The following is a 26275-nucleotide window of genomic DNA, read 5'->3' as shown; positions in this document are numbered from 1 at the left end:
GGGCGGGTTCCTTTCAAGAGTAGAAGCTAATGGGTGCTAAATGCACTTGTCAAGTGTTAGTGGTGAGCAGGGTAGGTCAAAAGCTTGGGGCTCTGGTAGGAGGTGCAGCTTGTCTGATGTGACAGGTTTAGTTTTCTCAGCTCTTGTTTAGAAACTCATTACTTTGCCTTTTACAGCTGCTTTGGGGAAGGGGATTATTTTTGTCATGGGCATTTCTCATTTTGACAGATTGTTGCCAACTCCTTCTTGGCAAATCCTACTACCTCGGCTCTGTTTGCCACAATCCTGGTGGAGTACCTCCTGGACCGGCTGCCAGAAATGGGCTCTAATGTGGAACTTTCCAACTTGTATCTCAAGCTGTTCAAGTTGGTCTTCGGTTCAGTGTCCCTGTTTGCAGCTGAAAATGAGCAGATGCTGAAGGTAATGTGCACCCTGCTCTGAGGGCCACTTGGGGTACTGGGGTTTTTATTGTTTCATTTTTGAACAGAAATTACAGCAACTCTTTTTTTTTTTTTTTTTTAAGACAAGGTTTCTCTGTGTAGTTTTGGAACCTGTCTTGAAACTCACTCTGTAGACCAGGCTGGCCTCGAACTCACAGAGATCCACCTGGCTCTCCCTTTGAGTGCTGGAATTTAAAGGTGTGTGCTACCACTGCCCAGCAAATGACTCTATTTTTACATGTGTAAACACTCTTTAAATTCAGTGTGCCACAGATGAGGGCCGTGTGCCAACAACAGTTTCAGGTCGTACTCGCTGATGCTTGGTTGCTCTGCCAGGTGACAGTGAGAATTCAGGGTCAAGGCCGAGTGTGCAGACCTAGTATGTAATCCGCCACTTGGGAGATAGAGGCAGTGGGATGAAGGCAGCTTCAGCTACTCTAGCACATTTGCGGCCAGCCTGGGCTACATGAGACCCCATCTCAAAAACCTAAAAGAAAATTCCATCCTCAGGTAATGGTACAGAAATCTGGGAACCTATTAAGTACGTCTTTCATAGCTAGATGGCTGAAACCACCCCAGTTGTTATATTCTTTTGCTCCCATTGAAGCAAGCTCTTCATGCTGCTGATGGCAGTGTTGAAGGGTGTGGAAACTCCTCACTGGTGCTCACCCATCTCCCTTCTCTGCACAGCCTCACCTGCACAAGATTGTGAACAGCTCCATGGAGCTGGCGCAGACCGCCAAGGAGCCTTACAACTACTTCCTGCTGCTCCGTGCCCTCTTCCGATCCATAGGAGGTGGCAGCCATGACCTCCTGTATCAGGAGTTTCTGCCTCTCCTCCCAAACCTCCTCCAAGGCGAGTGCAGCATCTTGACAGGGGTCTGTTTGACTGACTGCTGGGCTTATGCTCTCTGCCTGGCATAGCTCAGGAGAGGTGGGTGGGTGCTAGGAAGCCCACCCATTTTAGAAAACAACTTTTATTAGTTTCTATAATCAAACCACATAGGACTTGTTATGTCAAGGCCTTATTTATGTTTATTGCAGTGTTACCTCTGTACAAATGGTGTGGAGTGTAAAATACTTTTGAGTTTTTCGCTGTATGCTTTGGGTGGCCCTTGTACCTGCTCAGCCCTTACCTTGTCTGGTTCTTTTCTCTTTGCCTAGATACATCACAAAAAGTGTAACAGGATGTTTGTTACAGCTTGTGACTTTGTACAGCTGACATTGCATGCATTAGGGAAGTAACGTGCCCCTCTAACCCTGTTTCCAGGCCTGAACATGTTGCAGAGTGGCCTGCATAAGCAGCACATGAAGGACCTCTTTGTGGAGCTGTGTCTCACAGTGCCGGTGCGGCTGAGCTCTCTGCTGCCCTATCTGCCTATGTTGATGGATCCCTTGGTGTCTGCCCTCAATGGGTCTCAGACATTGGTCAGCCAAGGCCTGAGGACCTTGGAGTTATGTGTAGACAACCTGCAACCAGATTTCCTCTATGACCACATTCAGCCTGTGCGTGCAGAGCTCATGCAGGTAAGTGTACTTTCACCTCTGCACCAGCAGGGGGCAACAACTCTTCAAACCTCCAGTTTGTCCTAAAGAGTCACTGTACTCAGTCAGAGGCAGACTGAGTGATGCTTGCTTGCCGAGCCCTGGGATGTACTAACCAGTGTTTATCACTAGTGTAGTCTCCATAAGCCAGTGTGAAGGCAGATGGTGTGTGCTGTATAGCTGCTGATGCTCCCAGAAGGAGCCTGCCTGTATCCACATACTTAGTTTCATAGTAAAATGATAAAACTGCAGGGAAGCTGATGGACGTCTTGCCTGCCCCGCCTCACCCCAAGAGAAAAAGAACAGATAATACCATGTTTTTTTGAAGTCTTAGGCAGTTTTTTGTTGTTGTTCATTAGAAATCAGATATTGCTAGGTGGTGATGGCATACAACTTTAGTCCCAACACTTTCGAGTTTTCACTGTATGCCTTGGGTGGCCCTTGTACCTGCTCAGCCCTTACCTGGTCTGGTTTTGGAGGCAGGCAGATATTTGAGTTTGAAGCCAGCCTGGTCTACAGAATGAGTTCCAGGACAGCCAGGACTACACAGAGAACCCTGTCTCACCCCTACCCCCAAATGAGGTGCTAAGTATCCCGTTTTTCACTTTGTTTTGTACTGTGGTTAGATGGGATTGGTGGTCACTGGTGGCAGGGAACTCTTCACTCCTGCCCCTAGTGTAGGGTTCCCAGGCAGCCCTCCATGGAGGCTCAGCAGCTCCTGACACAGGGCTCTCTAGACTAGCTGGATTGGAGGGGCGACTGGCACCTTCCTTCCCAGCCTGAGGTGATCTCTGAGTCTCTCTGCACTGAAAGAAGAGGATGCAGAGCCTGCTCTGAGGGCTGTGCTGTCGGGGCTCTGGCAAGCGGAGCTCGTGTTGACCTGAGCATGTATGGACAGCCAGGGAAAGTGGAGGCAAGGTGGCTGCGGGGCTGAGGCAGTGCTGGGTCTCCATCTGCTTTACCACGAGGACCCTCAGGTAAGGTTAAAGGTCCCTCCTAGTTCTGGGGGCCCAGTAACCCACAAGACAAGTGGTGGTGTTGTCTCTCCTGATCACCCACTGAACCTCGGTGCTGCCCTCACCTGCCTGAGGAGCAGAAGACCCCTCCCTGAGGCAGGGGCCTCACAGCCCATCCTCATAGTGGCTTGACATGCAAGAACATGAGATAAACTAGATTTTGCTTGGTGGGAGGAAATGTCCCAGGATTCCATGTTAAGCTTGAGTATGGCTGGTTCCTACCAATGACTGTTGTGATGGAAATAGTTAAGAAAATAGACCTAAAACCAGGACAACAGTAATTTTGAGACATGAGTCATTCAGATGAGGGGACACATGAGCAATGTACACAGTGTTCTGCCGTAGGCTGTGCAAGTGTTTGCCGTGCAGAGCACAGCTGAGCTTATTAACCCTACAGTCCTGCTTCAGACGATATTACGAACAAAGATACAGCATACTGAGGCTTTAAGACAGCGAGTACTGAGCAGAGCAAAGGTGGGCTTTATGTGACCTTTGCTTGTTGGTCTCTCATAATGTGCTGTTGGTGATGGTGTTGTTGGTGTTTTGGGTTTGCAAGACAGGGTTTCTCTGTGTAGCCCTGGCTGTCATGGAACTCACCCTGGAGACCAGGCTGGCCTTGAACTCAAAGAGATCCACCTGCCTCTGCTTCCCAAGTGCTGGAATTAAAGCCTGGCTCGTGTTAACATTATTTTATTGGTCATCTTAAAAACCAAAGGTGGGGTCTAAAGATGGCCCGGATGTAGAGGGAGGGTTACTCTGGGGATGTAACAAGGTCTCACATAAGCATTTTGGCAGAGACTGATTAAACCACCCAAATGGTGGCCTCACTGTCCTTCAGGAAGGCTTACTGAGCAAGGAGGGGCTGCAGGAGAGATGTGATTAAGTTTATGTATATTTAAGGACATTGCTTGGCCTTTGTGTCTATTTTCTGTTTTTCTTTTCCCTGGCTCTCAGGGACCCCTACCATACCCTTACCCTCCTCTAATGGAATTATTTATTTGTCATGTTTCTAAGTAGAAGAAAAAAATCCAGGACAAGAATGTTTAGTGGGCTACCCTGAGCCTCATCCCACTCCATACCTGAGAATTGTAGCTTTTTATTCTGACTCTTGAACCTTTCATTTTACAGATGCGTGTTCGGGTGTTCGCTTACATGTATTTACATAACATTTGTGCAGTGTCTGAGGAGGCTAGAAGAGGGACTAGCTCACAAAGAGTAGTGAGCCAGCGTGTGGGGCTGGGAACTGAACCCAGGTCCTCTAGAAGAGCCGCCAGTGCTCTTAATTGCTGAGCCGTCTCTCCAGCCCCAACCCTTTGATTTTTTTTTTTATCCTGTGACCTTTTTTTTTTTTTTTTTTTTTTTTTTTTTTTTTAAATAAAATAGCACCAACATATGTTTGTTTATTTGTTTAGTAAAGACACAGAACTTCCCTGGAGGAAAACAAGTAAGGCTATATTAACATTGACCTTTCCCCAAGAAGAGGGACAGTTTGCAGGAGGAAGAGTCCTCACATCTGACAAATTGGAACTGTGGTCATAAACTGTGAGCTTGTTGCCTGGCCAAGCCTTCAATGCAAGTCCATTCATATTTTAGGCTTTGTGGCGCACATTGCGCAACCCTGCAGACAGCATCTCCCACGTGGCCTACCGTGTGCTTGGGAAGTTTGGCGGCAGCAACAGGAAGATGTTGAAGGAGTCCCAGAAGCTGCACTATGTTGTGACTGAAGTTCAAGGCCCCAGCATTACCGTCGAGTTCTCTGATTGCAAAGCCTCCCTCCAGCTTCCAATGGAGAAGGTAAAGTTGGAAGCTACCAAGGGGACCTTGTGTTGCTCTGGGAAGATTGATCTCGATATAAAATACATGCATGAGCCTATGTTGAGGGAGGGACTCTCACTCAGCCCAGGAGTTACATGATTTGCTTGGCTGGGGAGGTGGCTTGCATAATGCCCGTGGGCCATTGGAATGGTATTCCACAGGAGTTTAGGACCTTGAGTGAGGAGGGTAGAGTTCTTTCCCATGACCAGCTCATCTGAATTGCTGGTCTGTTGGGATCTTACTGGGCCTTATTTCCAGGGCCATTGAGAACTCAGGTAGATTTGTACTTGTCTCTCACCCCTGGTATACCAGGGCCCAGTTTTCTCCCATTTTTTTTTATCCTAACCCTCCTGTTTTCTTTCCTGGCTCTTTGGAAATGAGTTAGTATAAAATTGTACCTCTGTGTTCTCTGTCTCTGTCTCTGTTTCTTTTTGGACCTGAGGATTGAACCCCGGGCCTTCTAGGCAAGCGCTCTACCACTGAGCTAAATCCCCTGTCTCTGTTTCTTTTTCTGTGTGCGCATGTGCCCGCATGCAGATGTGTAGGTTTGGGGGAGCTGGTGGGTGGATGGCTTTCTCTTTCAAAGAGCAGTAAAAGCATAAGAAAGCCATCTTTCAGGTTTCAACTTTCGGGCAGGCAAACATGTGTACCTTCAAAAGCTCATGAGCTTCAGACCTGGCTGAGTGTGTGAGATGACAGCCTGCCACATCAGACCTTCCAGTTTGACTTCTGGTTGTTTCCCATTGGTCATTAAACCATGAAATGAGGGGCTAAGGAGCTGGCTGAGCACTTAACGAACATTTGCTGCTCTTGCTGAGGCTGCAGGCTCAGTTCCCAGCATCCATAGTGTTACCCACACTTCAGCTCTAAGGGATCAGTCACCCGCTGACTTCTGTGGAAGTCAGTGTATGCATAACCTATAGACAGATGCACACAGACACATAATTAAAAATAAAATCTTGAAGTGGAGTTCCTGTGCATTTTATCTGGAGCCATGCAGCTCCTTATTTTCTTCACTGTCTCCATTTTCCGAGCTCTTGCTGTGTTGCCTGTAGACTTACCTGCTCTGCTCTCCCCGGAAGACGGTAGCAGCACACACTATGCATTCTGTGCTTTTTGTCCTAGGCCATTGAGACCGCCCTGGACTGCCTGAAAAGTGCCAACACAGAGCCCTACTATCGGAGGCAGGCTTGGGAGGTGATCAGGTGCTTCCTGGTAGCCATGATGAGCCTGGATGACAACAAGCATGCGCTCTACCAGCTGCTGGCACACCCCAAGTATGTGCTCGGGCCATTCTCTGGGACTGGTGCAGCTTACTACTGAAGTTAGGGACAGAAGTGACTCTCCAGAAGTCCGTTACAAGTGTGTCCCTTTAAGTGGTCAAGGTAGCATTTAACTTACCAAGTGATTCATCAGGGAAGCCTCTAAAGCCATGGTTCTCAACATGGGGGTTGCGACCCCCGGGAGGGGGCAGATGACCCTTTCACAGGGTGTGCATATTAGATGTCCTTTGTATCTGTTACATTAGGGTTCATAACAGTAGCAGACTTACAGTTATGAAGTATCAATGAAAATAAATTTATGGTTTGGTGTCACCACAACATGAGAAACTGTATTCAAGGGTCTCAACATTGGGAAGGTTGAGAACCATGGTCTTAGATACAGTGGAGAGAACATGGGCTCTTACAGTAGAGTTAGTCTTAGATTCATTTCGTTGTGTGCCCTGCCGTCATAGAGTCTAGGGTCATGTCCCTATGTTTGACATATAGCTTTTTAAAATCTCCTTTTTGTGTTTAGAGATAGGGTCTCATGCAGCTCAGGCTGGCCTCAAACTTAGTGTGCACCTGAGGATTACTTAAATGGTCCTCCAGCTCACAGGTGCTAGGTGACAGGTTTCTTGTACACCAGGCAAGTGCTCTGCTGACAGCCATATTTTGGCCCGTGACAGGTGACAGACATATTCTCATTCCCACTCCATCATTAATTTACTTTGGTTTTATGAGACAGGGTTTCTCTGTGTAGCTTTGCGCCTTTTCTGGAACTTGCTTTGGAGACCAGGCTGGCCTTGAACTCACAGAGATCTACCTGTCTCTGCCTCCTGAGTTCTGGGATTAAAGGCATGTGCCACCACCACCTGGTGATTTACTTCTTATAATTTGGCTTTATTTTGGAGATGGACCTGGAACTCACTATGTAAGCGAGGCTCATCTCAAACCCACAGATATCCAATTGCCTCTGCCTCCACAGTGCTGATATTAAGGTGTGTGCCACTATTCCTGGACACACACACACACACACAACTTTTAAAAAAATGGTCCATATTTTTTTCTGCTTGTGTGTGCAGGTGACTGGCTGTCTATGTAGGGAGGCCAGTGGACTTCAGTGTCTAGCCTGACAATCAGTGAGCCCCAGTGATCCTCCTGGGTCACCCCCTTTTCCCCATAGTGCTGCTGTTATAGGCATGTGTGGGTCTTTATGGCTCTTTATGTAGGTTCTAGAGACTAGAACTGAGGTGCTCGTGGCTTATACAACAAACACTTTGAGCCACCAAGCCATCCTTCCAGTCCCCCATATTTTTTTTAGCCCCAGATTTTAAAATTTGTTTACTATACTCTTAGGTTAAAGCTTGGCCAGGCAGCAAGCTCACAATTTATGACCACAGTTCCAATTTGTCAGATGTGAGGACTCTTCCTCCTGCAAACTGTCCCCCTTCTTGGGGAAAGGTCTTTGCCATCATCTTTAACCACTGGACAGCTGCAGCCAGCCACTTAGCAGGGTCTCTCCTTTGATAGCTTTACAAAAACCTCCCCACCCCTCTGATTTCTCAAATTTAGCATACACAGGCTCATCACACTTGGATGCAAGCACTCAAAGATGGGCCTGGAGCTTAAGGCTCTGGAAGCCTTGCAGATTTCACATGCCAGGCCACAGAGAAAGCAGGCTGTCTCTGGTGCCTCTGTGAAGCAGCATCACCATCCAGTATATACCTGCACTAGCAGATACTGCAGTGGGTGACTGGGGAAGTGACTGCAGATGCACTTTTGTAACAGCAGGGAAAAAAAAAAAAACAAAAAACAAAAAGCAAAACCTTTATTTCTCTTTAAAAAGATGTATTTTTATTTTGTGTATATGTGTGTTTTCCTGTATGCATGTGTGTGCACAATGGGCAGCCTGGTGCCCTCAGGCCAGAAGAGGTATCAGATTTCTCGTACAGAGTTTTTGGATGGTTGTAAGATGCCAAGTGGATGCCGGGGCTTGAACTTGGTCCTTTTCTGAACCGATGGCTCAGTATTTAAGAGCACTTGCTGCTCTTTATGCATACCTGGGTTCAGAGTCTGGAATCCACATGGTAGCTCAACAGTCTTTTATGACTCCAGTTCTAGGTGACATAGTGCCCTCTTCTAAAATACATGGACAGCAGGTGTGCACATGGCGCACATAGGTACATGTAGGCAAAACACACGAAAACAAAAGTATCATTAAAAAGAGTGGTCAGTGCTTTTGGCCACTCAGCTATCACAGCAGCCTTGACACATAAAGTAGGAAATAATGACAAAATACCGACTGCCAGCATTTCATAATTTACTTTCAAATCTGTGCTTATGTTAAGTAGAATATAATTCACTGTCTCTTGAAACACTGACCAGAATTGTTGAAAATGAAGGCCATTTCTTGTACCAAATCCTGCTGAAATTGGAGCAAAGGTGAAATTACTCAGGCCACTTTACATGAGCGCTCTAGTGACCCCAGACTCTGCTCACACACTAGGTGTGGTGATGAATGTAATTATGTCTTTCAGCTTTACAGAAAAGACTATTCCCAATGTCATCATATCACACCGCTATAAAGCCCAGGACACTCCAGCCCGGAAGACATTTGAACAGGCACTAACTGGGGCATTCATGTCCGCAGTCATCAAAGACCTGCGACCCAGCGCCCTGCCCTTTGTAGCCAGCTTGATCCGCCACTACACCATGGTAGCAGTGGCCCAGCAGTGTGGTGAGTTTGGGGCTTGTGGGCACAGCCTGAAGGACAAGCTGTCATTTGAGGACAGCAGGGGCCGAGGCTTTTTCTCCTTTGGCCTTCATTGACCAATTGGTTTCTCAGTGGTGAGCACTGTGCAAGTTATTACCAAGTTTCCTTCAACTCAAGTTTCAGGCTCTTTGCATTTTGTCGAAGTACATCTGGGTATATTGGACAAACTGTAGGTAAAACAAAAATGGATGGACTCGAGATAGCTCAGTGATGAAGGTACTTGTTGCCAACCCTGAGTTCAATCGTCAGGGATCCAAATGATAGACAGAGACAACAGACTCTCACAAGTTGTCCTCTGACCTCTACATACAGGCTCCCACGTGCATGCCCTCACACCCACACATGCACACTCAACAGAAATAAATAATTCACATTAAAACAAGATGGTTTCTGTTCTTCCCCTCTCTAGTTGTGTTGTCTAAGGTAAACCCTCTGCCTCTGTCACTCAATCCCCTCAGCCAGCTCCTTATGCCCCCTTTGTGGTGTTTATGTCTGCCCCTGGCTGTTACCCACGTTATTCTTGTTACCCGGAGCTTCTGCGCTGGCGGCGGCTCTCTTGAGCTCACAGTGTTGGCAGGCCTACTTGTGTGTGTTGACATTCTTGCAAACTGTGCTTTTACAAAACACACTAGAAATGTCTGTGGTCCTGCCTGCTGCCACTAAGTTTCTGAAAGCATGCTGTCAGATTTTTGTCTCTTTCCAGAAGGAGTAATAGCTGTAGACCACACTTGAGTAGCACGTCCCCCACTTACTTCACCTCAGAGCCCTAGAGCCCAGAGCCTAGAGACCAGCGACACTGATGAACTCTCCTCTCTGCATTCTCCTGGCCGGAACAGTCAGAACTGTGCAGCTGAGCAGCAGTTGCTTCACAATGTTTCTCTGTGGTGGTAACATTGTCCTCAAAGTTAACCTTGCTAACTTCTGTGTGGTCTAGGGCTGGGGACCCAAGAGACACTGCTTTCAAGTTGTTCTGTGACCACGTGTGTTCTAGGGCATAGCTGTCACTTGCTGTTTTTGTTACTGTCTGGAATGGCTGGATCAAGACCTGTCATCCCAGGCTGTAGCTGATAATGGTATTTAGAAGATGCTTAATTGTTCTCATCTTAAACTAGCACATCTTTGAGTTTTTAAACATTTATTACTGCTGTGTGTATTTGTGTATGAGTGCGAGCATTTAGTGCCTCACTGAGCTCATAGAGGTCAGAGGATAGGTTCTTGGGGTCAGTTCTGTCTCTCCCCTGAGCCCTGGGGGTTGTATTCACCTCGGGCTTTTGTGGCCAGTGCTGTTACCTGCCCAGCCATCTAGCTGCCTTGCATCTTTTTTTCTTTTAAAAGAACCTAGCACCTGCACTAGCCGAGTAGAACTGTAGGCTTCCTATGCTCCTGCGTCTACTTGGAGAGTAGTTCTGGGGGTACAGATGTATATCATCAGCAAGTCTGGTTTATACATGCTAGGGCCCTGTGAGTGCTGTGCAAGCATGCTACTGAATCAGCTGTATGCCCCGCCCTCATTTTTGAATTTTGACTGAAACAATTGAAAAATGATACAATGTATTGTTGAAAACATTCGGAAAAACAGCCTTAATGCGAATTAGACTACTTGATTCTCAAACAATTGCAGTTTAATGGAGGTTGTTTGAAGTACTAGTTCTGGGGCTGGTGAGAAGGCTCAGCCAGTAAGGGTGCTTACTGCCAAGCCTGAAAATCTAAGTTCAGTTCTTAGAATCCATACAGGGGAAGAAAGAACCAACTCTTGTAATTTGTGCTCTGACCTCTGCATGTGTGCCATGGCACATGCATGCCCACATAGTCTACAGAATAATAAAATGTAATTAGAATACCTGTGCTGGCTTCAGTGAGTCCTTAGCCTCAGGGGAAAATGAAGCTGATTTGTAATTGGAAGTCATGCATGTCCCTATGAGTGACCTCCGCTTTGTTGTGTGCCTGCTCCCTCTCTTTCCAGGTCCTTTCTTGCTACCCTGCTACCAGGTGGGCAGCCAGCCCAGTACTGCCATGTTCCACAGTGAAGAAAATGGGTCCAAAGGAATGGACCCCTTGGTCCTTATTGATGCAATAGCTATCTGTATGGCTTATGAAGAAAAAGAGCTGTGCAAGATTGGGGAGGTGGCCTTAGCTGTGATATTTGATGTGGCAAGCATCATCCTGGGCTCCAAGGAGAGGGTAAGGGCATCTGAACAGTGTCCTCTAAGTTTGAAGGTGTTTGTTCTAGAATCTGGTAGCTTCAGGATGGTGACGCCGTCTTACTCTTCACTCTTGGCTTGTTTCTCTCCAGGCATGCCAGCTGCCCCTCTTCTCCTACATCGTGGAGCGCTTGTGTGCCTGCTGCTATGAGCAGGCCTGGTATGCAAAGCTGGGAGGTGTTGTGTCCATTAAGTTTCTCATGGAGCGGCTTCCACTCACGTGGGTTCTCCAGAACCAGCAGACATTCCTCAAAGCTCTGCTCTTTGTTATGATGGACCTGACTGGAGAGGTAGGTTATGGGTGACCCCGAGCCTCAGAAGTGGCTCTGCTCATGAAGAGCTGATCTGCCTGCAGAGCTCTTGGTCTCAGACACACTTTCCAGCTTAAAGACTTGGTTTCATGATAGCATCTCTGATAGAGGGACAGCTCCTAACTCATGTTATCTCCAGGTACTGTCCCTGTTACCTTGGTTCAGAGTGGATCCGAAGGGAATGCTGCCTCCTGGGCACTGCAAAGGTCCCCACAGGCGGGACATTGTTTTTCTTGTTTCTTAGGTTTTGTTTACATACTTTATTGAATGGGGACTTGCCACAGCGTGTGTATGGGGGGCAGAGGACAACTTGTGGGAATTTCTTCTCTACCATGTGGGAATCAAACTGGGGTGGTCAGGATGGAGAGCAAGCTCCTTTACGCTCTGAGCCAGATTGCTAGCCCTAGGCACACCATTCATTATATATGAACCCATGCAAATCTCACTCATCCTGGTAGAATCTGGTGGGCTTGCCAGGATCTCTGGTTAATGCTGAGGTCATGTCTAGATGACCTTTTCTGAAGGGCAAACAGGAAGGACCTACAAGGAGGTAATTTTGACCCAAATGTACTATATAGTGGTCTTTCTCCTTGAAGCTGGCACAGTGGCCATGAGCTCCATCCTCCCAATGTATGTGTGTAGACTTGGGAGTCTGGTGAGTGGCATCACCCTACATTCCTTCTATGGCCTCTCCCACCCCAGGTTTCCAATGGGGCAGTCGCCATGGCAAAGACCACCCTGGAGCAGCTCCTCATGAGGTGTGCAACGCCTCTAAAAGATGAGGAGAAAGCTGAAGAAATTGTGGCGGCTCAGGAGAAATCTTTTCACCATGTGACTCATGATTTGGTTCGTGAAGTCACCTCTCCAAACTCGACTGTGAGAAAGCAAGCCATGCATTCGCTACAGGTCCTGGCCCAGGTCACTGGGAAAAGTGTGACAGTGATTATGGAGCCACATAAAGAGGTACAGACAGTGGGGCTCTGTGTAGTTCACATCTGAGCTACAAGTACTGCTTGGTTCATGATTCTCTGTCTAATGAGCTCTTGCATATACTCTCCGGAACCTTCGATGTGCTATGTGTGTCCACAACTGTTAGCAAGAATAGAAAGAAGGCTGGTTTCCTGGATGTGTATCAGCGTGTGGAATTTTGTTGTTGTTTTTGTGAGGTCACTCGAGTGTGAGGAGCTAAGTGTATTGACATGGTCTTCACTGTAGTTCTTTTTTTTTTTAAAGATTTATTTATTTATTATCTATACAGTGTTCTTCTGCCTGCATGTATCCCTGCCTGCCAGAAGAGGGTGCCAGATCTCATTATAGATGGTTGTGAGCCACCATGTGGTTGCTGGGAATTGACCTCAGGACCCCTGGGAGAGCAGTCAGTGCTCTTAACCTCTGAGTCCCCTCTCTAGCCCTACACTGTAGTTCTAACATGATATGTCCTCCCTCTAATGAAAGTCTAACTCTCTGTAATGACTTCTTGTCCCAGTTTTCAAAGTGGCTACTGTAGAATATGAAGATGAGAGGCCTTCGCTTTTTGATGGGCACCTGACGAGTGGCACCCCTGTTTGTTTTTTTCTAGGTCCTTCAGGACATGGTTCCACCGAAGAAGCACCTGTTGCGTCACCAGCCTGCTAATGCACAGATCGGTCTGATGGAGGGCAACACATTTTGTACAACGCTGCAGCCTCGGCTCTTCACGATGGATCTCAATGTGGTGGAGCACAAGGTGTTCTACACAGAGGTATGGTGTGTGAGGTTGTGATGTTGATGACTGACTGCTAGCCTGTGCTTGCTGTCAGGCAGCTTTCAGAACAGGCTTGAGCAGCTGCAGAGATGAGCGGCTGTAGCTGGCACAGCACTTGGAGCAGGTGTGTTGCTCTGGGGATCCAAGGAAAGGTGGTACCCAGAGGTATCAGCCCAGTGTCGCCTTGCTCTGGATTAGCATCTATAGCTTCCAACTTGATTTTAAATATATTTTACTACTTAATGTTTAAAAGAAATGGTAAAGCTTAAAAGCTAGTTTTCCGGGCTGGAGAGGTGGCTCAGTGGTTAAAGAGCACCAGCTGCTCGTCCAGAGGTCCTGAGTTCAATTCCCAGCATCCACATGGTGGCTCACAACCATCTGTAATGAGATCTGGTGCCCTCTTCTGACGTGACATGCAGACAGAACATTGTATGTATAATAAATAAATAAATCTTTGAAAAAAAAAAAAAAAGCTAGTTTTCCAAGACACGAGTTGGGAGAGAGGGGAAATATTAATAGAAAAAGCATGTTTTAGATACTAGACACAAAGGTGCCTATGAGCCACCAAGTGTGGATTTGTAGCTGGTGGCTTCCCAGTGGCCATTGGCCTCCTCCTATATCCTTTCCTGTACTGCTGTGGTAATAAAAATAACACTGGCAAAGAACACTTAAGGGGAAAGGGGTTTTTTAGCTCACAGTTCCTGCTTATCGTCTATCACTGCAAGGAGGTCCAGGCAGGAATGTAGAACAGTCAGCAGAGAGAAGTGCCTGTGCCCAGGGATTGGCGCTGCCTTGTTCTAGCTTAGGCTTCTTACATTAATTAACATAATCAGGCAGTCCCCCACAAACATACCCACAGACCTGCCCCATTGGGACTCTTCTTCCCAATTTGACAATTAAAACTAATCATCACAAGGACGTGACACCATGTGTGTGACCTGTGGCCTGTCGGTCCATGGGGAAACACTGACTGGTCCAGTGTTGACAGAAAACTGATGGTATTACAGCCAGTCAGGTATGATCTAGGGTGGCTTTAACTGAGTTTGACTTTAGGGTAAGGAAGCAGGGCCTCAGTTGATTATTGAAATTCTTTAGGCTTTGAGTTGAGTTTCTGGATTAATTTGGTTGCAGTGTTTGTGGCAAATTGATGCTATGTGTAACTCGGAATCTTTGTTCCCCATGGAGAAGTGGGACAAACTAAAAGCTTCTTTTTTCTGTGCTAGCTGCTGAATTTGTGTGAGGCCGAGGATTCGGCTCTGACCAAGCTACCCTGTTACAAAAGCCTTCCGTCACTCGTGCCTTTACGGATCGCGGCATTAAGTAAGTGCATGCCAGTGAGAATCGAGCTGTAGAGCATAGAATGGTCGGTCAAACAAAGGATTTTATTAGTGTGTGTGTGTCTGTGTCCAGATGCCTGTGGAGGCCAGAACAGGACATTCAATCCCCTAGAGCTGGAATTACAGGAGGTTGTGAGCTAGCCTATATGGGTTTTGGGGATTGAGGTTGGATCCTTTCTGACAGCAGTATGCGCAGTTAGCAACTGAACTCTCTCTCCCACCCCCTTTAGAGGGTTCTTAATGACAGACAGAGTGTTTGAATTCCGTTACCTCTCAGTTTTCACCACAAATCAGCTTTCATTGTTTGGGGAGATGTGCTAGATCAGGACTGATTAACCCTTGTCCCAGTTAAGTTTCTGTTGCTGTAACAAAGCAGCATGGAGGAGAGGGCATCTTTCATCTTACAGTTTACAGTCCATGGTGCAGGAGCTGGAGCAGAGGCCATGGAGGAGTGCTTATTGCCTTGCTCCCTATGGCTGCTCAGCCTGCTTTCTGATGTACCCCAAGGCTACCTGCCCATGGATGGCATCGCCCACGGTGGGCTGAGCCTTCTCATACTAACCATTAACCAAAAAAGTGCCCCATGGACCAAATTCATGGAAGATCGCATATTCTTCTGTCTTTGTTTTTCGAGACAAGGTTTCCTTGTGTAGTCCTGACTGTCTTGGAACTTGCTGTGTAGACCAGGTTGGCCTTGAACTCCGAGATCACCTGCCCTGGCTCCAGGTGCTGGGATTACAGGTGTGCACCCCCAAGCCCAGCTCTTTTGTCTTTTTCTCATGGCAGCTAACAGGAGAGAGGGCTAATGGTTTGTGAGTGGTAGGATCCTTTAGAGAAGAAAATTACTGAGTTGTTTCTTGGGTGAGTAATAAAAACTGTACTTACTTTTCTCCTCAAAGATGCCCTCGCTGCCTGCAATTACCTACCTCAGTCCAGGGAAAAAATCATTGCTGCACTCTTCAAGGCCCTCAACTCCACCAACAGTGAGCTTCAGGAGGCTGGAGAAGCCTGCATGAGGAAGGTGAGTGTATGAGCCACACCTGCAGTCCTTGGGCTGCAGCGTCTCTGCCCGTGTCTCTGCCCGTGTCGTAAAGAATCTTGAAACGCAGTAAGGCTGAGCTCCAGTCTGTCAGTACTTTCTGGGATGCCTGAAATCAATGCTCCCTTTTCCCAAGGGTAAACTGACATTCTCTGTTGGAGTTGATTCATTCCGTTACTCTATCTGCCACCTGTTTCTCTGGGTAACTTTCCTTTTTGTCTAGTTTTTGGAAGGTGCCACCATAGAAGTAGATCAGATTCATACGCACATGCGGCCTTTGCTGATGATGCTGGGAGATTATCGGAGTTTGACACTGAATGTCGTGAATCGGCTGACATCTGTTACTCGGCTCTTCCCCAATTCCTTCAACGATAAGTTTTGCGATCAGATGATGGTAAGCTATATGGATTTAAACTTTTTCCATAATGCATGGAATAAATGAAAAGACTTGTAGAAATAACATTCATACAGTTTAAAATGCAAAAGGTGGCTGGGTATGGTGGTGCACTCTTTCATTTAGTCCCACTCTTGGGAGACAGGCAGGTGGATTACCGTGAGCTTGAGGCCAGCCTGGTCTACACAGCGAGTTCCAGGCCAGCTAGAGCTACACAGTGAGACCTTGCCCCAAAATAAATAAATAAATAAATAAATAACCAGGCCAGCTAGAGCTACACAGTGAGACCTTGCCCCAAAATAAATAAATAAATAAATAAATAAATAAATAAATAAATAAATGAATGAATGAATGAATGAATTAAATAAATAAACAAATAAACAAACAAACAAACAAACAAACAAACATTCCTAAAGGTGTAAAAATGCTCAGTTTCCCCCACCCTGTCCCTCCGGAAGGTGGCCTGTGTGTCCTTCCAGGTGGCATTTGTCATAAGCATGTGACCGTTTCTTCAGATTTTTCAGTCATCTACATGCTTTGTCCTTTAGCATACCATTATTTTTATCGCTGCTCAGAGGCTTCTGCTTGGTGTTACTGAGCTTCACAACACCTCATTCATAACAGATCCCCAAATGGAGTCTTCTCCAGCCTCTGATCAAAAGGAATCCATGTTCATCTTACCGTCCCCAGGTTCCCTTCAGCCACAGTAGCTGGCAGAGCCCTTGGTGTTCATCTTCCTAGAGCTCACTCTCCTTCCAGTCCCTTAGATGTCCCAGTGTCTCCAAGAGCCCCTCATCCCAGCCCCCAGCACTGCCTCTCACGAACACACATGGGCTTGTGCAGAGCACGGACCTTGAAGCTCCTGGTCCAGATGAAGTCTCTGCTTCCACCCCAGTCTGGCACGGGATCCAGAGAACAGTGGTGGGAACTGGAACTGTGGTGCCAGTTAGGATGCCTCCAGCTGAAGCTCAGACTTTCGTCCCAGAACAAGATCCCACACCTGTCAGCCTCTTGCTGGATGACTAGACTGCAGGTTTCTGCTGAAGGGCAGGATTTCTTGGGAAGTTGTTCTGAGAATGTGTTTTTTTTTTTCTCTTTTCAACAGCAACATCTGCGCAAGTGGATGGAAGTGGTGGTCATCACCCACAAAGGGGGCCAGAGGAGTGATGGGAACGTGAGTGACTAGCTTGTTTCTGGGAGGGTGCCCACGCTCTACAGCTGATATGTATGGCAGTTAATGGTGATGCACGCCCGAAATAGAGATCACAGTTAATGTGCAGTGTGCTGTAGTGCTCCTAATGGCTGAACAATCTCCTCCTTTATGTTTCTTTCCGATCTCCCTTTTGCTCACTTTAATGTGATGTTTCTGTTGACGAGCATTCCAGAAGTATCCAGTATGTTTCCATTTTGCTAGCCTCTGTAAGGTTGTGTCTTCTCTATTGTTTGTTACATGATGGTCCTGAGCCAGTTTTCCTTCCCTTCGCTAGCAGTCACTTCCTGGTGTCTAACTAAGTGCCTGACAAAAACGAGATCCATTGGGACTTAATAAAGCATTCCACAAATACCTGCATGGGTATTTTCTAGGAACAGCCTCCTCACACCTCCATTGTTTATTACAAATTAAATGACTAGCACACACAGCAAATCAATGTTGTTTCTAGGGGGAACTAATATAACTAAGTCTTCTTAAGTAGCTGATGTCTGGCCTGAAACCCTCTTGTCTCTTAAAAATGCCAGCTTCTTGCTGTTTTGACTCTAAAATTGTATATGCTAATTTTTGTAGTGTTTTCTCTAAGTTTGATAGTGTCGTCCCCATTCCAGACAGCCCCCCCCCCCCCCCCCCCCCCCCTGCATGGCTCTTGTCCCCTGTGCTTCCTTGTTGGATACATTGCCTCAGTCCAACCTGGAATTTTTTTTTTTTTTTTTTTTTGCTTCTGTGTCATTTGTTTTAAACGTCCCGTATTCAAGGTGTTCTGTTTCTGTGTCCTGTTTCTGCTGCTTCTGAGGTGCCAGCTAAGCAGAAGTCAACCAGGATTTTAAACTTCTTTCCTGTAAGGCCCATGGGAAGATTTCTTACTTGTATATTAAAAATCAAATGAGGCCGGGTAGGAGAGCAGAGCAGAGAGAGCTGATGGAGCCTGAGCCCTGGGGTGTGTGCAGCCAGCTTCTGCTGGTTCTCCCATCTCACCTCTCAGATACCCACACAGATCTTCAAAAAATAAACTGCATCTTTAAAACACATAGTTCTAGAAAAGACACTTAAATTAACTCTCCAAAAATCAGAGGGCTCATGAGATGGTTTAGCTAGTTAAATTCAGTCCCCGGGACCCTAAAAGTTGTCTTCTGACTTCCACAACATACCCTGGTGTGTGCCTGCGTCCAGTAAATGAATGTACTAAGAAAAATGTTTTAAGAACAACAACAACAAAAAAAGCCGGAAATCTAATGTGCAAGTAAATGACTCCTATTGAATTAAAACAATACTATGAACTTTTGTAGAATGTTATTTGGAGGTATGGATTGAGAAAGCAGGGTTAGAGACGTGTCCCTCTGCATGGGGCACTATCCTTGTGCAGTGAGTGCCCTACGTGAACAGCAAGGCAGAGTGGGTGACCATAGCTTTATGATTTCCACCCAGGGCCAGGCCACTGCTCAGCTCTTGAGTTCTTAGTTAGATGCCATATTTGAATACAAGCATAGCTGATTGAAAGATAAACACAAGCTCCTCTGTAACTTGATTTCTCTGGGGACTGAGCTTTGGAAACTTCCGTGTCTTGGTGGCCTCTTTTTGACACTAAGCCTGCACAGGACCATGTATGACACTGGTGCACACATGCACAGTGCTGATTTTACAGAGACTACTTGACCACATAACCCGCCTCTGGGGACGCTCTAGTTTTTTTCTCTGTTGCTGTGATAAAATACTCTGACCAAACACAAGTAATGGAGGAAAGGATTTATTTCAGTTTATAGCTTAACAGACCACCACTGAGGGAATCAGGGCAGGAACCTGAAGCAGAAACCGTGGAGAAACACACTTTGCTGGCTTGTTCCCAGACTGGCTCCCATGGTACCACCCACAGTGGGCTGGGCCCTCCTGTATCAATTAATGGAAGCAATTCTCCACAGATATGTCCACAGCCAGACTGATGTGGGAAGTCCCTCAGGTGAGACACTAGGCTGTCTCAGGTTGGCAGTTAATGCTCTGGGGCGGCGGTGGGGAACATGGGGGGTGTTGCACTAATGGCCGAGTGCTCTTTATGGGTGGGATGGGGGCTTAGACATGCCTGGGGGGTGAGGCTGTACTGCCTGGTTCTCTCCTGCTGAGCTGGGGAAGAATTTTGTCCTGGTTTTTAAAACTGTTTTAGCACTTGACATAAAATCTTGAATTATTCACTCCAAGAAGGAAGTCTTTAAAGTGTGTTTGCATACAACCAAGTCTTACCATTTTCTCTCCTTGCACAAGAATTCTGGAAAGTCAATTTTAACTTTGGACTTAGGAAAGAGCCCCAGTCTGTGAGACCCTGTACAAGGGCTGTTGACACGTGAGGGTGGAAGGCGTGCTTTCTGCTCCAGAGTGTCCACTGCGGTGTGCTTTCTGATTATCGTACCTGTGCTGTCTTGTTAACCCCAATAACCCTGCCTGTGTTTGAGTATGTGGGAAGTTTCTCTGTCAATGACATCAATAGAAAAAGATGATTTTCCTCCCCATCCTCAGGAGAGCATTTCAGAGTGCGGGAGGTGTTCCTTGTCTCCATTCTGTCAGTTTGAGGTGAGAGCAACCTTATCTAAGTCAGTTATGACTTGCAATGTGAAGAACACTTTTGAGTTTTCCTTTTTTTTCTCTTTACCGTTTGGTTGCCCATTTTTTCATGCTGTGCCTTTTGTTTTGGTCCAGCCTGCCATGGAAGGGGTAGAGGTGAGAACTGCAGTGCAGCTGCAGGAGGGGTCCTTGTCGCATTTGGTTTTGCCGTGACTTTGTTAGCTGTGTTGTGATCCTGTAGTGGACAGAGTGCCTTGTGCCCTTGAGTGCGGTGACCTGTACTGTCTTGTCTGTGGCGGAGCTGTCCTAGTATCATTGCTGTGAACTGTCCGGATGCCAAGCATGTTCTTCTCTCTCTGTTAGGACATTTAAGCCAGATCCTAAGTTCTCGTGTTTTCTGTGTGTCAGAATTGCAGTCTCAGCGCTAGCTGAGACTGAACAGACTCCCTGTCCTAATGTCATGACAAGTGCAGGCCTCCAGCAGCCTCCTGGGAAGATCCTCACAGGATGTCCAGGCCTGCGACAAGTTGGGGATGATTGCACCCTCTGTCCCTTGACGACTCACCAGTTCCCTCAGACTAGAAAGAAGCTGTTCTCCTTACACACACACACCTGCTGTCATGCATGCCTACACACTGATATAGTTACAGCACTGTGTCCTTGGAAGGCCAAGCTCAGCTTCCCCTTCTCTGCAAAATGGGGATGATAACACCTTCTGGCAGTCTTACAGAAAGCAAAGGAGAATTTTTCAGTATTTCTGCTGAAAAAAAAAATCTATGACATAAATTACCATTGTTTAAATGTAACTTCAGGAGAGAATGTGCTCTCTTTAAAGACTTAAAAGTGAGGTAGGGTGATACTGAGCAGTTTATTTATAGCTCACTTCCTACTTTGATGTTTAAGCAGCATCTCATCCTTGTATCAGGCTCCTGCTGGCCAGTATCTGTCATCCCCATTTTGTCCCTAAGAGCCACAGACACAGCTCACACATGGAACATGGCGGCGCCTCTGGGCTCTTCCCTGCCTAGCAGCCAGGGAGAAATGTCCCTTAACAGCAGAAGAAAAACTGGCCTGACATTGGGGTGTTGGGATGACCCTCGGAACAGCCCAGCACCGAGTGGTCTGCACATGGTATAGTGCAAAAGCTCAGGAGTCCCCACACACTAACAAGACCCAACACAGCCATTTGTCAGCTTTTCTCTAGCCTGGCTGACAGATGCTCATCACCAATTCCAGTCATTACTCACAATGGGGTTTAATTTCTGGAGATATATATATATATATTTATTTATATTTATATATTTTAAACTTCCTTGGCTAGGTTCTGAGGGCAGAAAGATTCTGTGCTCTCAGAACTTGGTGTCTTAAGTACATATGACAGGTGGATGGCACTCTCACACCTCGGAATGACTGATGGTTCCTGCCTCCATGAGAAGGGCTAGCTAGGTGACACAGGGTCAGCTCTGACATTTGTCAGTGTCCTGAAAACACAAGGCATAGTACACATGTCAGGCACACTGAGCCCTGTCCCCCAGAGACAGAAGAGCTAAAGGTCGAGGGCAGTGAGTTTCCTCAGGACAAAACAGTTGTGATGTCAGCCTGGTAAGTTGTGGCTTCTCCATGTTGACTCTTTGCTTCGGTGGCCAGCCTTGTGAATGTAGCTAGATGGTAGCAGGGTCTGTAGTGATTGCTCTCCCCATTCACAAAGCTCATTGACCTGTTTATGGTTTCTGGTTTTCTTCATTAGGAAATGAAGATTTGCTCGGCGATTATAAACCTTTTCCATCTGATCCCAGCTGCACCTCAAACGCTGGTCAAACCTTTGTTAGAGGTTGTAATGAAGACAGAGCGCGCCATGCTGATTGAGGTATGGCTAGACTGCGGGTTAATTCTGATTTGCCTTCCATCTATTGCTTGTAGTATTTTTGTTTTGTAATTTATTTTAAAATGTATTTACTTGACAGTTTCATACCATATGTAATACATTCTGATCATATGTATCCCTTCACATTCCCTCCAATTTCATGTCTTTCTGTTGTGTTGTGTTGTGTTGTGACCTACTGAGTTTGACCAGACCACCTTCATAATGCTGTTAACATGTTCCTGTGTGAACTGGAGCGTGGGCAAACACACCAGTGGCTGTGTGGCTGAAAATTGTTTTATTTAGTTAGTTTCAGTGGTTTTTTTTTTTTTTTTTTTTTTCCCTTCAGTTTAGACGTTGTGTCTTAAAAGTCAATTGAAGGGGCTAGAGAAATGGCTAAGTGGTTAAGAGCATTGGCTGCTCTTCTAGAAGACCGGTGTTCAGTTCCCAGTTCCCTGCGTGGCAGCTTACAACTGTCTGAAACTCTAGTTCCAGGGGATCTCATATCTTCACACCAACGCAAAGAAAATAAATTTAAATAAATTATTAAAAAAAGAGGGTTGGGGATTTAGCTCAGAGATAGAGTGCTTGCCTAGCAAGCGCAAGGCCCTAGGTTAGATCCTCAGCTCCAAAAAAAAGAACTGCTCTCATTCAGGGGGATTTATGTAAAAAGAATCAATTGGATTTGTTTTTGACAATTTCATACATGTATATATAGTCATCATGATTAACTTTACCCGGTACCCTTTCTTAGCTCCCTCCCACTCCTGTCACTCCTCCCTCCTACCGACAGCCCCTTTCTTTGCTCTTTTGGCATTGTTTTATGACCCATCGAGTTTAACCAGGACCAACCTAGTGACCACAGGCATGAAATGATCCACTGGAGCCTAGTGGCTCACCAGTCATGTCAGCCATGAGATAGTGACACCCCATCTCCCAAAACCCGCCAGTAGCTAATAGTCCTGCGGAGAGGGGTGGGGCCCATGAGATGCAGCTCCGTCCGGGACTGCCTAGTGCCCAGTCTTGTGCCACCTCAGCCCCTGTGAGATCACCACCTAGTTGACTAGGCCCCATCCCTCTCCCTGTTTCTCACTTTTATGTTTTTTCTGTTGCTCATTTCACAACTACCTCTGCACCCTGGAGGGGATAGTGAGAATGTCCCGTTTAGGACTGAGCACTCATCTCTTCTTACTCTTGACACCTTGAGCTGCCCGAGTCTCTACATCATTGGGTTTTGTTGTTTTGTTTTGCTTTTTCTTCTTCGGAGCTGAGGACCAAACCGAGGACCAACCTCTACCACTGAGCTAAATCCCCAACTCCCATCTTTGTTGTTAGTTATAAAGAGACCTTCTCTGATTAAGGCTGAAAGGAGTGTTTGTCTGGCATTGGGGCCAACATGGGATCTTTTTTAAAAAACAAAACAGCAGTTGCTGGAAAGCATCCTTTTTTTTCCCTTGTCTGTTTGTGTGTTGTGTGGCATATACATGCCACAGTGTAAATGTGGAGGACAGAGAACAATTTGCAGGTCTTCCTAAGTATTCCAGGCTGTATATACTTAAACTTGGAGCCATCTCTGCACTTAGCTTCCCAAGCCCTGGGACAACAGGACTGCTCTGCCCATGCCTGGCTTATTTTGTTAACATGCTTTCCATGAGAAAAATTGACAATATAAGGACATTGATATTAACACTTAATTATGGTGTAATTGGAGGGGGTTGCATTGTTACCGTAGTGACTGCTGGAATGGCCTTGAGAAGGATGGTGTAGGTCGCATTTCTGCCCTATGTTTTGTAGGCGGGCAGTCCATTCAGAGAGCCTCTTATCAAGTTTCTGACGCGGCATCCCTCGCAGACAGTGGAGCTGTTCATGATGGAGGCAACACTGAATGACCCCCAGTGGAGCCGAATGTTCATGGTAGGAACCTGTGTGACTGTTGTGGGTCCCTGCAGAGTGTGAGCCAGGGTGCTCAGCCTCTAAAAGGCTCATGTGTCACCACTGAGTGTCGTGGCTTTGTGTTTCTCAGAGGTCTGGATGTCAGAAACATCTGCAAAGCTGCAACTCAAGAGTTAATTGGGAGGATTTTGGTGGTTGTGACAAAGGAATGCAGTTAGGCTTATAAATTCACAACCCAAAAATGAGATTGCTGTTGGAAAACATCCCTTTTTTCTTACTATATTTATGTGTGTGTTTATGCATGTGTTTATGCCATATTGGTCATATAGGTCAGAAGATAGCTTTCAGGAATTGGATGTTTCCATCCACCACATGGCTCCCAGAAATCAAACAGGTCATCAGGCTCAGTGGCAGCATCTTTACCCACTGAGCTGACTTGTTGGCCCTGAAAGCATCTTCCTGTTTGTTTGTTATGTATGTGGGTGTTTTGTCTGTATGTACATCTGCACACCAGAAGAGGGCCTTGGATCCCATGGGACTACAGTTATAGATGGTTGTGAGCCACCATGTGGGTGATGGGATTTGAACTCAGGATCTCTGGAAGGAAGAGCAGATGTGCTTTTAACTGCTGAGCCATCTCTCCAGCCCAGCATCTTTTTATTTTTTAACTTTTTAGAGGGGGAGTTCTCTATAGCCCTGGCTGTCCTGGGACTGGCTGTTCTCTGTCTCCTGAGTGCTAGGATTAAAGTGAGCACCACCACTCCCAGCCAGCAACAGCTTTTCTAAAAGGAGGCTTTGGTTTTTGTTTGCCTTTTGGAAGAAATGACCACCCAGGAATGGTAGGAATTGTATCTTCCCACCTTTGTGAGTTGGATCTGATCCAAGCAGCTTTCTTCATTCTTTTACTTTCAGAGTTTCTTAAAGCACAAAGACGCCCGACCGCTGAGGGATGTGTTGGCAGCAAACCCCAACAGGTTCATCACCTTGCTGCTGCCTGGCGGAGCACAAGCAGCCGTCCGCCCTGGCTCACCCAGCACCAGCAACATGCGCCTGGACCTCCAGTTCCAGGCCATCAAGGTAGCACATCTTCATTAGAACCCAGAGCCCCTTTGGTCAAGCAGAGCTGCAGGTCCCCAGTGGTGATCTCTTTTCTTACAGATCATAAGCATCATAGTTAAAAACGATGACGCCTGGCTGGCCAATCAGCACTCTCTGGTGAGCCAGCTGAGGCGAGTGTGGGTAAGCGAGACCTTTCAAGAAAGACACCGCAAAGAGAACATGGCCGCCACCAACTGGAAGGAACCCAAGCTTCTAGCCTTCTGTCTGCTGAACTATTGCAAGTAGGTGCATTGACTTCCTCTGTCCAAAAACCTAGATTGTGGCCTTGCCACTGATGTGCCTGGTCTACAGATCCTTGGATAGTGTGGTCAGATTTGTTACAGAGGGTGGGTGGTAACTCAAGTCTTTAAAATGTGAGTCAGGGGTTGGAGGAGGGAAGTTCAATGATTTGCATCCATGAGGACCTGAATTTGGATCCCCAGAAACCCATAGAAATGGCAGATGGGTAAGGTAGCCTGGCTGTAATTCCAGCCTTAGAAGGCAGAGAGCAGAGATGGGATCCCCAGGGCTAGCTGGCTAGCAAGATTGGCCCTAATCAGTGAGTTCTGGGTTTGAATGAGAGAGACTGTTTCTACTAATAAAGTAGAAGAGCAATCTGAGATGATGGTTCCAGACATCGACCTTGGGCCTCCTGCACACATGTAAAATTATGCGTACACACATGCATGCCACACAGATGAGAAGTGGAAAAAGACAGGGAAAAGGCGCAAATCTGGGTTTTGTATAGTTACAGAATTAGCCTTAAGCTAACCTCTTCTTTGTCCTGGCCCTTCAGAAGGAACTATGGAGACATAGAGCTGCTGTTCCAGCTACTCCGAGCCTTCACTGGTCGCTTCCTCTGCAACATGACCTTCTTGAAAGAGTATATGGAAGAAGAGATCCCCAAGAATTACAGCATCGCTCAAAAGCGCGCCCTCTTCTTCCGCTTTGTCGAGTTTAATGACCCCAACTTTGGAGATGAACTGAAAGCAAAGGTGAGTCCATTGGTACCAGGAGGTGGTGGCAGGTGCTGGGGCTCTTAACAGGGAGCCTGGGGCTCTTCCCGAACCGCTGAGTGGTCTTGCCGAAGCCATTGCTGTGTGACCAGATAGATCCTGCTGTGAACTAGGGTTCCTTTCCATGTCTTCAGAAATACCTTGTCCGAGGGAGGAAAGAAAGCCAGGCTGAGGTGGACACTCTTTCTGAAGTTCCAGGCTGCCTCTGGCAGTTGCCATTTGGCTGGAAGTCAAGATGAACAGTGGCTCTTGGTCAAGCCCTGCCTTGATGATGCAGGAAGCCTCTGCTTTGCCCACCCACCCACATCACCATAAAAAGTGTGCACAGCTCTGTTCCCCTTCATGTTTTTCTTTCCCTAGGTTCTGCAGCACATCTTGAATCCTGCTTTCTTGTACAGCTTTGAGAAGGGGGAAGGAGAACAGCTCTTAGGACCTCCTAATCCAGAAGGAGACAACCCAGAGAGCATTACCAGTGTGTTTATAACCAAGGTGGCGTCCCCAGGAGCACCTCTGTGTGGCGAGCCCTTGCAGATGGGTGAATGTGTATGCCTGTGGTAGGGGTTTGTGGGAGTAAGATTTTCCTTGGGGCTCCCTCACCTCACGTGTGTGTGTGTGTGTGTGTGTGTGTGTGTGTGTGTGTGTGTGTCTGTCTGTCTGTCTGTCCATCTGTCTATGTATGTGTATGTGCACGCACATATGAATACAAATTGAGGTCAGAGGACAATTTGAGGGAGTTCAATCCTTCTACCATGTGGCTTACAGGACTT

At 46.8% G+C, this 26275-nt stretch overlaps 1 protein-coding gene across 7 annotated transcripts in view; it reads left to right on the top strand.

Moving 5' to 3' along the window:
* The window catches only part of LOC118572727 (transformation/transcription domain associated protein), a 96490-nt gene that overhangs the window by 26498 nt on the left and 43717 nt on the right, over positions 1–26275 (top strand). For 4 of the 7 annotated variants that reach the window (XM_036172528.1, XM_036172525.1, XM_036172526.1 and 1 more), the window contains exons 18-39: positions 229–420; positions 1131–1296; positions 1711–1967; positions 4595–4795; positions 5942–6093; positions 8616–8815; positions 10815–11032; positions 11145–11342; positions 12066–12326; positions 12943–13104; positions 14331–14427; positions 15344–15465; positions 15707–15877; positions 16983–17051; positions 19596–19649; positions 19776–19796; positions 21388–21507; positions 23296–23415; positions 24307–24471; positions 24553–24734; positions 25289–25487; positions 25869–25997. In XM_036172528.1, the coding sequence (XP_036028421.1) occupies positions 229–420; positions 1131–1296; positions 1711–1967; positions 4595–4795; positions 5942–6093; positions 8616–8815; positions 10815–11032; positions 11145–11342; positions 12066–12326; positions 12943–13104; positions 14331–14427; positions 15344–15465; positions 15707–15877; positions 16983–17051; positions 19596–19649; positions 19776–19796; positions 21388–21507; positions 23296–23415; positions 24307–24471; positions 24553–24734; positions 25289–25487; positions 25869–25997 (3456 nt within the window). The remainder of the gene's footprint in view (positions 1–228; positions 421–1130; positions 1297–1710; positions 1968–4594; positions 4796–5941; positions 6094–8615; positions 8816–10814; positions 11033–11144; positions 11343–12065; positions 12327–12942; positions 13105–14330; positions 14428–15343; positions 15466–15706; positions 15878–16982; positions 17052–19595; positions 19650–19775; positions 19797–21387; positions 21508–23295; positions 23416–24306; positions 24472–24552; positions 24735–25288; positions 25488–25868; positions 25998–26275) is intronic. The other 3 variants (XM_036172531.1, XM_036172530.1, XM_036172529.1) reach the window with 1 other exon arrangement.

The sequence above is a fragment of the Onychomys torridus genome, chromosome 22 (assembly GCF_903995425.1).
Source record: "Onychomys torridus chromosome 22, mOncTor1.1, whole genome shotgun sequence".
Classification (NCBI taxonomy): Eukaryota; Metazoa; Chordata; class Mammalia; order Rodentia; family Cricetidae; genus Onychomys; species Onychomys torridus.
The sequence above is the reverse complement of the archived record's forward strand: the minus strand, read 5'-3'. Positions and strand labels throughout refer to the sequence as shown.